Source organism: Urtica dioica, chromosome 11 (genome assembly GCF_054948205.1).
Source record: "Urtica dioica subsp. dioica isolate 48M chromosome 11, U.dioica_male_clone48M_v1_H2, whole genome shotgun sequence".
NCBI lineage: Eukaryota > Viridiplantae > Streptophyta > Magnoliopsida > Rosales > Urticaceae > Urtica > Urtica dioica.
Genome location: NC_142766.1, coordinates 23,405,156 through 23,422,400, shown reverse-complemented (window position 1 = coordinate 23,422,400; position 17,245 = coordinate 23,405,156). Strand labels below are relative to the sequence as shown.

Sequence of the window (17,245 nt, the reverse complement as noted above, 5' to 3'; positions counted from 1 at the left end):
CTATTATATATCTTTGCAATATTTATTAATTATATAGCTTAATTAACACATCGCTTACTTTCTGATGCGACCCCGGACACTTCCCCCGAAATTCATCAAATAGATAGAAATATAAAATTCAGCATCAATATAATTCATAGTAAGCCAAACAAAAGTCAAATTTCATGTATTGAATATGGTTTTTTTGTTATTGTTTTCTTCAGGATTATATGGAGGTCTCTATTTATAGAGCAATCCACATGCTAAAAAGGTCTTGCCATCCAATGAATACATACACAGGCGGACCCCTTAATTTTTTCTTTATTCACACTTTAGACCTTTTATTTCTTTTTCTGTATACAATTAAACCCCCTCTTATTTCCTTTGTAGATGTTAATAGTATTTATCTTGACATTTGCAATAAAAAACTTGATAAAAATTTGTATAAAATAATACTTAATTTAAACTTCTTTTGATTCAACTTAGTGACACTTTCATATTTGAATTTGATATTTTCTTCTCCTAAAGAATTATTTTGACACTTGTTTTTTTTGTTTTATGAATCCTTCCCTCGCAAACATATTTTAAAACTAAACTATATTTATGCCGTACTAACAGATAGATAGCGAATTAATATATGTATATTTTGGAAGTAGGATAAGCAATTAGGAAGGCGACAAGATTCCAACACTGAACCAAAGTGCACGTTCACAAATTTGCCTTGAATTATGGGAGCCCCTCACTTATATCCCCCCATGTGTATACCGTACACCGATGTGCATTCTCTTGTTTGGCTCTAAAAATGCTATTAAGAAAAAGAAAAAAATAATACGACAAAATAATTTAAGAGGTAAAATAGTTAATTAAACCTTTTTTTTATATATAATTATTGATAAGTGTTCAAATTAAATAATCAGTTGGAACTAAGTAATTAGCTCATTTTTTTCGAAAATAACGAAAGTACAAAGTGTAAATAAAATATTTACTTTTGTAAATAATTTTATGTACAAGAGTAATTAAAACTTTGATTATTTTATAAAAAAAAATAAAAAAATATAGCTATTTTACTTAAAAACTTACAACTTCGCTATTTCTCAAATTAATTAGTTTAACCGAGATATCTTGTCTAATATTTTTTTTATAAGTGAACTTTTTTTTTACACGCAAAAAATTAGTTGCCATGCTCCAATTGATATTTTCTAAATTTATTTTAAATGTTAGATATTTTTCTTACAAAGTAGAACTATTCATTTAAAATGTAGTTTAAATTTGGACTATTTTTATTCATGAGTTTAATAATGAATAATTATTCATCCTTTAACTTATTTTGTTGTTTTACACGTGTGCCCACTAATTATTCTTTTTCAAAAGCCCCAACTTTTACCAACTCATTACACTCATGCCTAGCCATTACTTTAATCCAAATGGCTAGCATAGCAGATCATACGAAATTAATTAGTGGAGCAATTAAATCTCATTTTGGCTACATTATAGCAAGAATCATCTTAACTAATATATATAAATATAATTATTTACGGCTGATCAACTACAGCTATCTATGTTGCAATAGTGTTTTTGTGGTCCTGCAGATAATTAATTATTTTGGGTTGGATGAATTTGGTAGCAAATTGTTTGTTTCTCGGAATTTTAACTTTCCAACAATATCATACCTGTTATGAATCTCTTAACAGGATATTATGACTTCACTATGTACTGTGATCACCCTAACCCGTATTATTTTTAAATTATATACTTCGAGCTTCAAATTTTGAAATTTAATGGCAAAATCAAACCGTAAGCTACATTCTTCAGTTTGGTATTCAAGAAAATATTGAAAATATTCGATGACTCATTTTGTTTTTTTCAAAGCTCTATTTCGAATCATTTGCAAACAACTGGGATTATGCTTGATGTATTTAATACTTAATGTTATATAATACGTATGATTTTTTGCTTCATAAAATTTTTAGAAGGCTTCCCACTAATTTAGGAAATTCAAGTACTAAAAAAATAAGGCACGAGATTGGGAGAAAAGGACTCAAACGGGGCCAAGCAGAGTAACTTTTGTAGTTTTGCGGATCAATTTAGAAATAACAGAACATAACACGGCCTTAATGAAAATCCGACAAACATAAGAGGCGAATTCGCAAAGAGACGGACACACACACGCGCGCAATAGTTTGCAATACTTTGGATGATAACCAAAAGCCTATAAAAGCCAAAAACCATCGCTAAAACACCACTTCTATTATTCTCTCTCTCTTTTAAAAAAAAAAAAATAGAAACTCGAGACAAGAATAGTAAAAAGAAGAGAATGGAGGAAGAGAAAGAACCATCGTCGAACCAGAAGAAGATATCGCTGGAAAACGTGAGGGCTATAAAAGTAGTCGGAAAAGGAGCGATGGGAACGGTGTTCCTCGCCCACGACCCGACCTCCGGTGGAACTGGAAGCCCCTTCGCTCTGAAAGTGGTGGACCTCGCCGCGGCGGCGAAACCCGACGCCGCTCGCCGAGCCCGATGGGAAATCTCCGTCCTCTCCCGCCTCCGCCACCCTTGCCTCCCGTCCCTCCTCGCCTCCACCTCCGACCAACAAAACGACGATAAAAGCCTCATCGCATGGGCTCTCCCCTTCTGCCCCGGCGGCGATCTCAACAACCTCCGCCACCGCCAACACGACAGAGTCTTCTCCTCCGCCGCCATCAAATTCTACCTCGCCGAGATCATCTCCGCTCTCCACCACCTTCATTCCCTCGGAATCGCTTACCGTGACCTCAAGCCGGAGAATATCCTCCTCCAATCCTCCGGCCATTTGACTCTCACGGATTTCGACCTCTCCCGCGCTCTCCTCCGCCGTACTTCTCCTCCCTCCGACGATCTTCCCGCCGAAATTCCCCGTCCTCCTCGCCGTCGCCGGAGGTGGATTTTCGCGGAGAAGCCTAACCCTAACCCTAATTTGAAGAAGACGAAGTCGGCGAGGGTCAGCCCGGTGAGTCGCCGGAAGCCGAGCTTTTCCGACGGGGAGAGATCGAAGTCGTTTGTCGGAACGGAGGAGTATGTTTCGCCGGAAGTTGTTCGCGGTGAGGGACACGAGTTCGCCGTTGACTGGTGGGCCCTGGGAGTGCTGGCCTACGAGATGCTTTACGGTACGACGCCGTTTAAGGGGAAGAATCGGAAGGAAACGTTTCGAAACGTTTTGTTCAAGCAGCCGGAGTTTCCTGGGAAGCCTGACGCTCTTTCTGATCTCATTAGTCGGCTTCTCGAGAAGGATCCCACGCGCCGGCTCGGCTACGCGCGTGGCGCGGATGAGATTAGGTCGCATGAGTTCTTTCGTGGACTCAGGTGGGATCTACTCGGGGAAGTTCTCAGGCCGCCCTTTATACCGGCGCGTGACGACGACGGAGACTTGACGGCGACGCCGCTTGCTGGGTTTGACGTTAGAGAGTATTTTCAGAATCTGAGGTCTCCGCCGTCTCTGCCTCCGTCGCCTGACCGTCAACGGTTGACGGAGTTCTGATTCGGCCGTTAAGTTAAATTGTGCTGTTTCTTTTTTTGCATGTTTGTAATTTGCAGTGTAAATAAATTAAGGTTTAATGATTATTATTAATTAGGATCAGGAAAACGCCGTTAGTTTAAACTATAAAATAAATAGTTAGATTTGTTTTTGTACAGAGGATCTTTCAATATCAAACGGATTAATGTTTTCCGGCTTTTTATTTTTCAGCGCGTGTATGAGACATCTCTGTTTTCACTATCTCATGACCATCTCAGGTCATTAATTAATGACGTGCATGTTGTTTTGAATTACAGTTATTATTTCATACAAAATATAAAACACAAACTACAAAATTGAAAAGACGAAATTGTTCGAACATTGAATCCAGTTTAAAGATGATACGTGATTTATCCTTTTTTTCAGATGTGATTTCTTATTAGACATCTCTGTTTTCATTATCTCATCTCAGGTCATTAATTAAATGTAGAAATAAAGTGTAACAGGGTTTATTGGTGAATTGATGATCTGCAAGTTGTTTTGAATTACATGTACTATTTCATACAAAATCTAAAACACAAACTGCAAATCGATAAGTCGAAATTGTTTGATTTTTGAATCCTTTATATTTTTTTTCGGATATAATTTATCATTAGATCATATTACACATCACCGTGCTGTAATAATGGTATTGCAATTTTTACCAAAAGACGAATTATAATAGCACGGTGTTTGTATGTTCCGTGAAGAGCCGTGTTACATCAGTTACTCTTATCATCTCTTCTAATAATTAGAGGCCAAAACTTTGGGGTACTTTTACACGTGAATACATCATCTTCATCTTTCTTCGTTTGGAATTTATATAAATTTATTCATGCTTTTCTTGATGTCTTCTAATTAAGTTTTGAACTCGTGATATTATTTGGACATGTATATGTGTAACGTGTTGATACAAGAGAATGACTCGCATAATAAGCAAAGTAGCGTACAAGTTATTTTTAATTTTCTTTTCTGTTTCGTGTAATATATGGTTTTCAATAATAAAAACTAAATATAAATATAAATGTTTTTTTTGTATGGTGCGGAAGGATAGAGAATATTGCCGAATATTTGATTTATTGTTATAAATGCTTTTAATTCTACATATGCAATTTGCTTACAACTTGCTAATGATATATATATATATATATATATATATATATATATATATATATATGTGTGTGTGTGTGTGTGTGTGTGTGTGTGTTTAACCTATGTTAATCCGTTATCACGTGAAAGAGCAGCGCTAGGTTCAATAGTAGTGCGATAGGTTTTTACAAACTCGAGGATTAATATTCGAAACGGTGATTTCGATGAAAGATACGACGATAATTATTTTACTGATCATAATACGATCACTATTTACCGTCTGTGGGTTGATCATGTGATATTGTGATATATATGGAGGAAAAAAAAAAGATTAAGTGCTACTTATCTTTTTAATAAAGCTGGCTTTATAGTCCATCTCTTGTAGCTCTAGGGACGGTTAATTAGCTGCGTATAAAGATTCATATTAAACGATCATAATATGTATGAAAAAATAATTAAAAAAAACTAGTGAGTGGCTATGCCAAAAAAAAAAAAGAGTTTACTTTAATGAATTGTTTGGATTATTATTATGGGACAAAATGCTCTGAAATCACGGGATTTAAATATTAGCTTAATAGCTTAGGCTCATACTTTACTAAACATTTCATATGACTTTCACCTTTGATGTCCAATTCCAATATAATTTATATTCGTAATCATTACTGCTTTTCCACCGAGGAATATATGGCACAACACATTGTAATCAAAACTCCATATCTTAAAAAAAAAGAGTAAATAAAATCAAAATAAAAACAGGTTGGCATAGTATCACCATGATAGTTAAACTTAAGCTACAGAATAAAGCAAATGAATGATTTTGAGGCTTTGGAAGGGTATAATCGCAAGAGAATTTAAACAATGAATAACAAAAAGAATTATAAGCACGTGAGAAACTTAATTTTCGCATTTTACAGGGACCATGTCCGTGTGCAAAAGGGAAAAGTTCAACAACTTTGCTATACGGCTAAGTTGATAATTAAAAAGTTCAGTTTATTTTCAATTGCACTACAATTTTCCCGGGCTTTTGCAAAACGAAAAATAAAATTATATTGAAAAAGTATAATTTAAAATTCTTTATAAATAACACTAGTATACAAATAATGTTTGAATTCAGTGCATCAATATTTAATACATAGCCGGCTTAGGCTTTGTATATATATAGGTCTATGATCTATCAATATTGTATATATTCTACGTTATATTATATTATTGTATAAATGTAAAAATCGCATATGGTGACAAATCTCGATCACAATATGCGACAATCTAAATTTCACGAATCTGCAGCAAAAGAAAAAAAAAAAAAAGAGATTTAAATAGAACAATAATATAAAAATATATATAGTGATGAAAATCAAACAAATTAAGCAAAGGACAACTACAACGTAGGAAGACTTTGTATCTCTACCAATATATATAAGTTGAAAGCAAAAGGCGATGAATTTATCATATTGGAGATCTTGTCATTTATTATGTGTGCTACTTTGTTTGATAGTGTAGCATCAAGTTCTCTTCTCAAATCAAATAATCCCAAACCTAGAATTAGATGCGCATATATAGGAGGTAAAAACATGAAGACAATATGATTCCATCTGTCGGCGAATTTAAGTATTATACGTAGCGAAAATATTATTTCTAGTGACAACTTAATTTCATATAAATATATATATGAAATTTAAATCTCGCGCGAGATGGGGTAACTCGCGTTTTAAAGGATTGCAAGAGCAAGTCGAGTAAAACTCGCGAATTAGACCATTTCTCACGAGTTCTCGCACGTTATTTCGTTCAGCTTCTTTTCTCAATTTCTCACTAAAATCGTGTTACGAAGTGAAGAAAAATCCCTCATTTTCGCTCACTTCCCGCAGAATCAGACGAGAAAAGAGCTCTGGGTTTCACACCACTTCTGTCGCCAAACCTGCTCCGATCTTGCTGATTGTCACGCGAGATCACCATTTTCCGTCACGCGACTGTTAAAAGTTGTTCAAATCTCGCAGAATTCCGTCGATCTCGCGAGGTAAGTGTTTAGATCTATGTTTTGAATTTTTTTTAAGTGATTTTTTTAAGAGATTTGTAACTAATTAGGCCACTTTAAACATGTGATTTTGGATCTAGCCTACGTTTGACAATTTTTAGGGATATAGCCAAATGACTTATGTGGCAATAATAAAGGTCTGATTTGCCCTTATTTATTAACAAATTCGTCACTTTCTCTCTCTTATTTTTTTTCAAATAATTTTTTTTGCATCAAAACCTCAAAAATTCGTATCTTTCTCATACGAACTCGAAATTGAGTGATTTTTTATCCTACAAATTCGTGGAGTCGATATCTTCAAAAATAGACCCATTGTGTTTGATGAAAAATTATGTTTAATGCATCATATTTACGTTTCCATTTTTTATAATTTCAAAAAAAATTAGTTATTTCCATATTTAATGTAGTAGCGTGATTTTTCTACATCTATGGTATTAAACATGATTTTTCATCAAGCACAATGGATCTATTTTTGAAGATCTCGGCGTCACGAATCCGTACGATTTTGAATCACTCAATTTCGAGTTCATATGAGATATATATGGTTTTTTGAAGTTTTTATGTAAAAAAAGTGTATGAAAAAATAGGAGAGAGAAAATGACAAATTTGTTAATAAATAAGAGCAAGTCAGACCTTAATTATTGTCACATAAACCTGTTGGCTATTTCTCTAAAAGTTGTGAAACGTAGGCTAAAAACAAATTTCATCGTTTCATTTTGGCTATTTTGCTACACTGCCCTTTTTTTTAATGGATTTGGAGTTTGATAAGTTGATTTGATAATGAAATTATGAATTTCATATATATTACGAAGATTGTTAATTATTAAATTATTTGTTCACTTGATTTTGTAATTTTTGTTGAGTTGAAATGGTTTTTTTTTTCAAATCCGAATTTAAATATGGGTTTATTTGAATAATTGCATGATTGTTAATTATGAAGTTATTTGTTCACTTGATTGTTAATTTTTGTTGATTTGAAATGGGTTTCTTTGAGTAATTGCATGTTGTTGTTAATGTTTATTTAGATTTAATTTGTAATTAATTTGATCTAAATTTAATTAATTTCTTGACTATTGATTGTTTAGTTGATGTTATTTGTTATTGTTAAATATGCAACGTTATTTTGAATGATTGTTAATAATGTAATGTTTTTTTTTAATTATTGTTAATTTGAACTATGCAACATTATCAACGTTATTCATTATTGTTAAGGTTGATATATTTTGTTAATTCAGATTTAATACTAAAAGAATGAGTTTGGATCCGGCCCAAAAATATTGTAAGCCCCTTGAAAGAAAGACGAACGGTTTTGTGTGCAAATTTTGTGGATATGAGATGCAAGACGGAGGTGTTTCTAGGTGAAGAATCACCTTGCCTCTAGCTGCAAATAAAGATGCGAGATTTCAATCATTGCTGTCATTACATCATGAGCATTGGCTTCTGTTGATGTCGGATTCGGTCCATCAACAATCACAAATACTATAGATTATATTTAGTATATCTATTTATTTATATTTATGTACATCTCAATAATTCGTCGTATAAGAACTGAGTTGAGTCGCTTTATTGAATATTAAATGTGAGCAACAAAAGTGTTGAGCTCAGCTAAACAGTTGACAAGCTCAACAAGTATTTTGAGGTCTATTTATAGCTGAGGTTGACTGGTCCTCATTGTCGATCTGAAGGACACGTGATCGGACTGGAAGTCTTCAACGAGCTCTCCACATGCTGGTTCAAGTTGGTGGAGGCGAGAAAACCGGAGGAAGGCCTCCTCTTTCGTGTTGACGACGTGGGAGCTATGATTGGCTCCTAATGTAGGATTGAGGTCGCCTGGACAAAGTGAGCTTGGACTCAAAATCTTGAGATTTTCGGGTGGGCTTGGGCCCAACAGAATACTGTTAATTCTCCACAACTTCTTCTGATTTTTAGTTAAATATATTTGTGGCATCATGCTTTGGAACAAGTTGCTCCCAAGTGACTCATTTATATAGCCTTTTGAAAAGAGGGAAATTGTCTTATTTACCACTAATTTCATAACATTTTCTCACTTTCCACCAAAAGACTAATTTGGTCCAAAATGCCACCGATATGTCAACAATGTTGACATCTAATAGTGAATGGCAAAAATAGATGTGAACATTGTTGACATAGATGGTGGCATTTTGGACCAAATTAGTCTTTTGGTGGAAAATGGGAAAATGTTATGAAATTGATGACAAATGAGACAATTTCTCGTGAAAATATCAGTAAACTTGATCATAAAAATGGTTTAATTATAGGCAAAATAATATGCATAAGCAGAGTTTCTCAATGATTAATTGTGTAATAACAGTTTAACATATGATGTAAATCTTGTGATATATATTTTCGATAATAATACGTACACAAGCGTCCATTAATTTCAGCTTAACAATATTAAATTGTGAGGTAAATTATATTTGATCAGTCACGCTGACATGCATGGTCAAACTGCTATCCGTAAAGGTAAAAAAGTCCAGCCATTTTCTTCATCAAATGAGGTACAAGGTTGGATCTTAGATTACCTCCACAAATATCATAGATGAGCGTCTCTCAAGGGTTTTTTTTTTTAATTAAAAAAAAAACTAAAAATCGTACTAATTAGCAACGTCTATAGAGTTTAGACACTCATCCTCTACTATAAGTTTTCATTGACGATAACTTTATAAGGATCGATTTGAAACCCGTCTGTCATTGGCATTTTTTTTTTAATTCTATCTATACTTAAAGATCAATATATGTGTCATTATATATATACATTTTCCTCGTGATTTTCTGACCACGACCAGCATATTGGAACCCTTTAATCATTCACTTTCATTGGTTTTTGATGTTGGGGTACCTTTATTTATTGATGAACAATAAGGATAATATATCTTTGTACTGTTGGCCAGAAATTCCAGAGAAGTTAATTTCAAGGAGAGCTAGCGAACAACTTTAGATTTCAAATGATTTATTATTAGGCTCCATTATATTCATTCCTTCTCACCAGCAGGTTTCGCTCAAGAATAAACCTTTCAACGGTTGACCAAATAAGAGACTTTTTGACGGTCTTAACCATCATGACTACGAATGTTAAGTTAGGTGTTTGAAGTTTGAACAACTTTCTTATGGTCAATTGGAACGGAAAGCCAAAATTTACTGAATTATAAAAAATACAGTACAGATTGATTAATTACCTTCGTGTTGATTTCAAACTCTACTTTATTGCATTGGCAGAGCCAGTTAAGAAATTACTTTCCTTTATTTTTGTATTTTTTTTTTTTTTGATGTAGTTAAGAATTACTTTTACACATGAATGTATGAAATCAGAGGGGCATATATACCTCTCTGAACTTCTGAAAAGAATTCTTTTATTTCAAATTTTTTTATCATCAATTTTTAGATTTTAGCCCAAAATTATATGTTTTCGTATATGCCTAATCTTAATAATTTCTTTTAAATATGTCCCCTGTATATGTATATATTTGTGCTTGTATTGGCTTTTTCATAACTTGAAACTGAAAGGAAGGATGAAACATACAGGACCCACTTAAAGGAGCTTGTTTTCGAGATGCAAAAAAATCAGTAAATATTACAAATTTTATCATATTATTGATTTATATATAGTTCTTCAAAGTGAATATTTTATATATGTATATATATATATATATATCCATACAACGAAATTATTGTATTTCGCTTAAATAAAACAAAAACCAGACCTATTGTCTTACTAATATGCGCACTTTACATCAAGGAAGCTTCTGTTTCGAGGATACGATTATCATACAGTCCCGTTATCTCAGCCTTATAATAATACATTACATGTATATATATTTTGTACGTGTCACATCACATATTAAAGAGCTACTACATTATTATTAAGCAGAATATAAAAAATAATTAAGATGGAAAGTAATATATATATATATATATATATATATATATATATATATATATATTTGTGTACTGAACCACCGACAAGCGACAAGAAGAGGGCCGGGAAAGAGATGAAGAAGAAACAAAACCTTTGAGTTGGCTTAATTAATGCATGCATGGCTTGAGTTACTTCTTCTATCCTATGGCACACTTGAACATTATTTTTATTATGATCAGTAGAGATATATATATATTATATATATATATATATATATTTATTTAGAATGGTCACTGATCAGAACAATAATGGGATAGCTCATATAATAGAGTGAGCTTCGTGAGCTGGCAAGATGTATGTATATATATAGATATATTGGCACGAGCGTGTGTTATAAGGCTGCACTATCCAGGCAAGTGTGTGGAGTTCTGAGTTGTTCCAAATCAATAACAAGTGAGCTTTTTCAGCCTTAGCTTTGCCTTTATTTTCTCACGATAAATGAAGAAAATAGTGTACTACTGTTTTGCAACCACGAGCGAGCGAGTGGTTGGACATTATATACATATATATATATATATATATTATATATATATAAATATAAAACTCAAACAAAGGAGCGAGTCGGCACAAATCCTCACAATGGAACTACTATTTATCAATTACATGTATATAAAGAATCTGCTTTCTATTAACAGTCTGTTAAGGATTGTTTTAATAATCGCACGTAATAAGTAAAAAGAGAGATCAATTGGCTTCTTGATTTTTGACGCTAAGGGACGGAAATAGGAACCTGCACAAGACGACAATACATATGGAAAACGATGTAACTCATGACAGAAACGACGAGATCTCTAGTACCTGGTAGAGAGAGTACCTCAAAAGGAGAAAATAATAACCGGGGAAATGGTGACAATAATATAAAATGCTTGGTCAAAATACTAGTTATATACTCAAAAGTTTTTGTTTTTGTTTTTGTTTTTTTTTTGTTTTTTTTATAAAAGTACAACATGTTACGTTATGGTGGGTCCGTTACTTCTCAGACCATTAAATTCAAACATAAATTTTAACGACAAAGTATTTACGTGTAACTAAATTTGAAACTTTGAATATTTTTGCCAAAAAAAAAAGAGTGAGTATATAAGTAGTGTCTTGTATAAATATTAAATATTTTTGCCACCATTTTCCCTAACTATAAAGGAAACAGATCTCATCTTGTTAATCAGTAAAAAAAAACATATAGAAGAACAACGGCCAAAGGGAACGACCAAAAAAAAAAATTGATTATACATAATACAATAAAATGACAAGTCAGAAGAGAAAGTGACAATAAAAATGTTTTCTTTTGTTTTGTACTTAATTAATTACAAACTTATATTCACCAAAGTGAAATGCCATTAGAAATAAACGTAAAGGAAAAAAGAAAAAAAAAGGTTCACATATAATTCAAAATAACTTTTTTTTTTTTTTGTCTAATTGGCATTATTAAACGAACCAACGATAAAGAAGAAAAGTTACATGAAGGTTATCGAACTACATGTAACCTGCCGAATAAATCAAATATCACATTTTATTTTAGATTTAAGATCTGTTCCAACCAGTTCCAACATTTTTTCTTCTTCATTAAAGTGGCTTGTAAATGAAAAGAAAGATGAAGTAAAGTATCCGATCAAAATGTGACATCTTAACCCATTTTCTATCAACATTTCGATTGATACTTTATCGATATGAATAAGAACATTAGTGAAATTATGACATCTTAATCCATTATCTATTAACATCACCGATATGAAAAAAAACAGTTAGTAGATTATGACACACAGGGAAGAAGACGAGTACATCATTAAGAAAAAAACGACAGAAAACCAAAGTACAACTGATATTAAAATACACGAAAAAATCATCTGACACCATCCTATTTTCAGAAACAATCATTAAACGGGAAATAAACAAGATTAAGTTGAAGAATAAACTGTTGATCCTTTGTAAGACCAAGCTATCAATTGCAAGTTCTCAACATTCATCCCATTTCCACAAGCTTCGAGAAACATAGCTAACGCTATCATAACTTACTTGTATGAATTTGGAGTGTCAAACAAAGTAAAGAACTAGAAGCACAAAAGGTCTATACAATTTCTCATTCGACTATATCATCTTTTGCGGAAACCGTGCTTTGTCAAGAGCCAAAAAGTTCATTTTTCTTTCTTCACGCTTAAGCAAAGTAGTGAGCTTAAACCTAGCCAATGGTTATGCGGTTCATATGCTAACATCTTAACAATCGAACCAAATGGTCATGTTACCAGACACGATTCTCGAGCACTGATGCGACGATACCCTTCAGCGTCTCATGCGAAACACACTCACAAAATAAACTATATAATATATATAACAATAATAATAAAAAATTGAGCAATTTCATCACATTAATTGATGAAGAAAGTAGTACCGAAGAATGGTCTTTGAGGCCTAGAGAGAGGACCAAGTTCTTTGTGGCACCAGAGACACTGCAACGAGAACCAATAGATATATAGCCAACAAAAATGCTCTGATCTGAAATCTTCAATCTCAAAATCAACATGGTGGTTTACCTAATGTGCTCGATTAGCTGGCGAGCACAAGCCACAAGCATCGGCTGCCATAAAACAACAGGCAAAACATTGTTTTGTTTATATTCACAGTTTCAAATAAATAAATATATCATAAAAAATCAGTACAAAACCTCGTCTCGTTTTCCGAAAATAACAGACACATCGAACGTGGGCTGAGTCAACACTCCTTCGTCTTTCCTGGAATAAAAATATCAGCGTCCCTGAGACTTAAAACCCTGTTTCAGCGCGTTTTGATGATCGAATTACAGACCTGGCATATAGTATTGTGCCCATAGTCCCAACCTGCGTTGCAATAACCTGATGATAAAAGAATTTTGAGGAATTGAAATCAGTTAGCCAATCCACATGATTAAACTATCCATACCCAGATAAGATGAGCAAATTACCATATAATGATCATCGTAACTGCAAATTACAATATCTGTCTTGTTCCCCTACAAAGATCACAAATATATTTCACAGTCTCCCTAGAATTAAACGAGGATATATTGCCCGAAGACGTAGAACCAAAATTCGTTTATTTGCAGCAAGTTTTCAAGGGGCTCGCTCAAGACTTTCTCGGACTATTATTCAACAGAAAATAAGAGCTTTGGTTTCGGCTCATCAAGATAGGGGTAGGCAAAAGAGAAATTTTCGGACAAAAAAAAACACTGTGTAATGAAACTATGAAAGGGATGGAATGATTAATTAAGGCATAGAAGAAACTGTACCTTGATCTCCAAAGAGAGATTTTTGTGAGGCACCGGAAATGTGAGAGAGCTGTTCATAACTCCAACTAGTAGTGTTATAGCCCAAAGGTCTTAAAAGAACACAAGAGACTAAAGTCACTAAACCAAAGATATCATGTAAGGACTCTATCACGCCCCGGGAAAAGTGGGGTGTGATTATTGAATAAAATTAAACACTAATAAACTTTACATAACTATCCCACGGTGCATACTCAGTTATTTACTTTACAAGTCCAAAGATAAAAGAAAGGAAACGAAAAATAAAACAAACCTTCGACACTTGATAGTCTATCCAACGAAAGACTTTCAAACTCTCGACCACCTTTAATCCCGAGGTCGTCCTAACACTTCTTCTCACTTTCCTGATTATACAGATAATTTAAGAAAAACAAAGAAACGTAGGGGTGAGCTTGAGGACAAGTAATATAAGCATATATGTATATAAGTAATATAAGTATTGTATGAACTTTATATACAAAAATAAAATTGTTTAAATTAAACGTAAATGAGGTCCATTATCTTGATAAGTATATCCGTTTGATTTCTAATCACTACGCCAACAACAGTTTTCAAATTACTATCAAATATATATTTATGTATATACATATATATTTATGTATATACATATATATATATATATATATATATGTAGTTTTTTTTTTGGTAACTAGCATCTCATTCAAATCAGATCATCGAAATTTAGTAGGTATCGGTATTTCGAAACCTTGAGCTGCACATGGATGAAAATGAAAACGCATTATAAAATTATCGATCACAAGCATGGAGTTCGAGTTTGACCATTGAAGCTCATAGCGAAAAAAACTTCTTTTTCTTTACAAAGATATGCTAGTTCATGTTTAGGACCACCCCAACAGCCTTTTTCAAACCGGAGATCCTCAAATTGGCATTCCACACCAATGCATAACTTAACACTGAAACACAACGCTTTTGGGGTCCCGTAAAAAGGCGCGAGAAGGGTAAATTCCGAACACCCGTTTTCGCGATTTTCATATCGGCTCGGATCGAGAAAGATAAACTGTGCCGACCCGTCATCCATTCCCATTCTCAGCCACAAATTGTTCTCGTCCAAGACATTACGAAGAGCGATCCGGCAAGATATCCCGACTGGTAATCCCGGAACAAAATAAAGCGGGGTTACAAAGTCGTTCTCGGGCACTTCTAGCTCTGCCTTTACGAGCTCGAGTCCTCGGCTAATCACTAATTGTTTGAGGCTGAAGAGTTCTGTTAATTTTTTAAACCCGTGTAAAGCACACAATTCTCCGTCGTTTGATGACTTACCAATTTCAGTGACGAATTCGCTGAGTTCAAGTTCGACTGATCCTTCTTTATTGAGAGATTCTATCTGTGAGAGTGTAATAGCCAGGCTTGTTAGATTAGAGACTCTACAGAAAATTTCGGGCTTAGATAACCTGAGAGCGTAAGCTAAGAGTTTGAGTTCAAAGATGTGCAACTTTTCTTCTCTAGATAATCCGATGAATCGGCTTGTTATTTCTCTAAGCCTTCTGTCTAGCTTTGCGAATAGAAAATCCAACGTTGCTGGTTCAGGAGCAAGAGATTTTGGTGGTCGAAAGTGCTCCAACACCTTGGAGATCAATTCTATAATGCGCGTGTACTGAAATGTGAAGGCTATAACACCAGAGGATTCGATGGAGTTGAATATCGATAACTCTTCTCCGCAACTCCTGCGTAAAGTTGAACGTTTAAGAAAAAATGAAAAAAAAAACTTTTTTCTATGGTAAATAGTCCCTTAACTATTCTCCGAGTTGCATTCAAGTCCTCAAAACTATTTTAATAGGAGAAATAACCCTTGAACTATGTTTCAAGAGCCGGAGATGATTTCGTCGTGGTGGGTGATGAATTTTTTTTTTCTTCTTGTGTAGGCCGCGCGGCTGGAGAACCAGGACAAGAAGAAAGAAGAATCGGGAAGATGAAGAAGATAAGATGAGGTAGAGGATAAAAAAATTTCACTTATATGTGAAATGAGAAATCCATACTCATGAAAATCTTCAATTCTCCACCGCTTGTAAACTGACCCCGAACTCAAGTTTTCTTTCAAATAACTCCAAAAAACATGACAATTACGTCCTTGTCACAAAATTTTGTGACTTCAACCATAACCGATCGAGCCTTTAATTAAAGCTTCAAAACGAGAATTTTCTCGTTTTTTTTATCTACTTAATTCACAACATTAATCTTAAAATTTCGAGTCGCTATAGACTCAAATCAGTTTTTCCAGTTATATCAACTCACAGGATCAAAACAGAAGCTTCAGAGAAAGTGCGAAGATGTTCCCAAATTACCCTGATATGTCTCAGAATCAAGACTTGATATTTCTCTTCATTTTCATTGAAGCAAATTCGTATAACTGCCAAAATCACACGATAAATCACAATCCAATAATCAATTAGATCAGAAATTGGTAAAAATACTGGCAGAAGGAAGGACCAAAGCTCTCAAACATATACAAAAATCAAAGTTGGAATAAGACGGTCCTCAAAGAGACGAACGATTGCCTGTGTTTTGTTCATTGATGATATAGTCCAGACTATAAATTACCTAGGGTATTTATTATTATTGGCTTCTGCCAGTCTTAATAAAATAGTCCCTGTTTCTTAAAAAAAATAAAAATAAAATAATACCTATGGTATGCTATAACCAAACCGAGCTCTGTCGATTTCATCGATTGCCTGTGTTTTATTCACCGATTATATATTCATTGCAAAAGAGCTATAGAACAATCGTTTGATCCGCAGGAAAGAGAGTATCGATATTTAAAATAGATAGCTCGATTAGCGGTCGAACGCAAATATCAAATAGAAAGAGAAACCCACGTCGGAGAGAGATAAAGAGGTACCGAAGCCCTAGCCCAAATGAAATCAAATACATCAATACACTTCACAAATAAAATATTGCCAATTAAAACCCAACACACAAATTCCAAAACTTACCTTCCGACCGTCATCGTCTTCGTCGTCGTCCAGTCGTGCGGCTTTGAGTTTGGATAATCCCGTCGTCCGTTAGAGCTTCACGGCGGAAGAAGAGCGGCGATAAACACCCAATGGGAAAATCAAGACAGTGGAAGATGGTCGAGAGACAGAAAGAGTGTGGCTTCTCTTTTCTTTTTTACTTTATTTTATTTACTTAATCACACACCTGAGTAAAAAACAACACATTAAAAAAAGACACAGCTTAGCAAGAAACGACACAGCTTAGAAAAAACGACACGTAATGAAAACGACACGTAACAAAAATGACACATAACAAAAACGACACGTAAAGAAAATGACATAACAAAAACGACACGTAAAGAAAACAACACGTAATGAAAACGACACATAACAAAAACGACACGTAAAGAAAACGACACGTAAAGAAAACGACACA

At 33.9% G+C, this 17,245-nt stretch overlaps 3 protein-coding genes across 3 annotated transcripts; 1 reads left to right on the top strand and 2 right to left on the bottom strand.

Moving 5' to 3' along the window:
- The first annotated feature begins 2,225 nt into the window (after positions 1 to 2,225).
- UCNL (AGC (cAMP-dependent, cGMP-dependent and protein kinase C) kinase family protein) lies at positions 2,226 to 3,699 on the top strand. The gene has a single exon (XM_089602097.1). It carries the CDS (start codon positions 2,294 to 2,296, stop codon positions 3,491 to 3,493), a length of 1,200 nt encoding a protein of 399 aa, XP_089458223.1. The 5' UTR covers positions 2,226 to 2,293; the 3' UTR covers positions 3,494 to 3,699.
- A 7,551-nt stretch (positions 3,700 to 11,250) lies between these two features.
- On the bottom strand, positions 11,251 to 13,949 carry LOC149382654 (uncharacterized). The gene is made up of 7 exons (XM_089601522.1): positions 13,823 to 13,949; positions 13,499 to 13,546; positions 13,363 to 13,409; positions 13,223 to 13,289; positions 13,092 to 13,135; positions 12,894 to 13,007; positions 11,251 to 11,296 (listed from the first exon to the last, which is right to left on the bottom strand). Exons 1-7 carry the CDS (start codon positions 13,877 to 13,879, stop codon positions 11,251 to 11,253), a joined length of 423 nt encoding a protein of 140 aa, XP_089457648.1. The 5' UTR covers positions 13,880 to 13,949.
- A 573-nt stretch (positions 13,950 to 14,522) lies between these two features.
- LOC149382653 (protein SIEL-like) lies at positions 14,523 to 16,823 on the bottom strand. The gene is made up of 2 exons (XM_089601521.1): positions 16,810 to 16,823; positions 14,523 to 15,543 (listed from the first exon to the last, which is right to left on the bottom strand). The coding sequence occupies exons 1-2, from the start codon at positions 16,821 to 16,823 to the stop codon at positions 14,613 to 14,615; spliced, it is 945 nt and encodes a 314-aa protein (XP_089457647.1). The 3' UTR covers positions 14,523 to 14,612.
- Between the last annotated feature and the right edge of the window lie 422 nt (positions 16,824 to 17,245).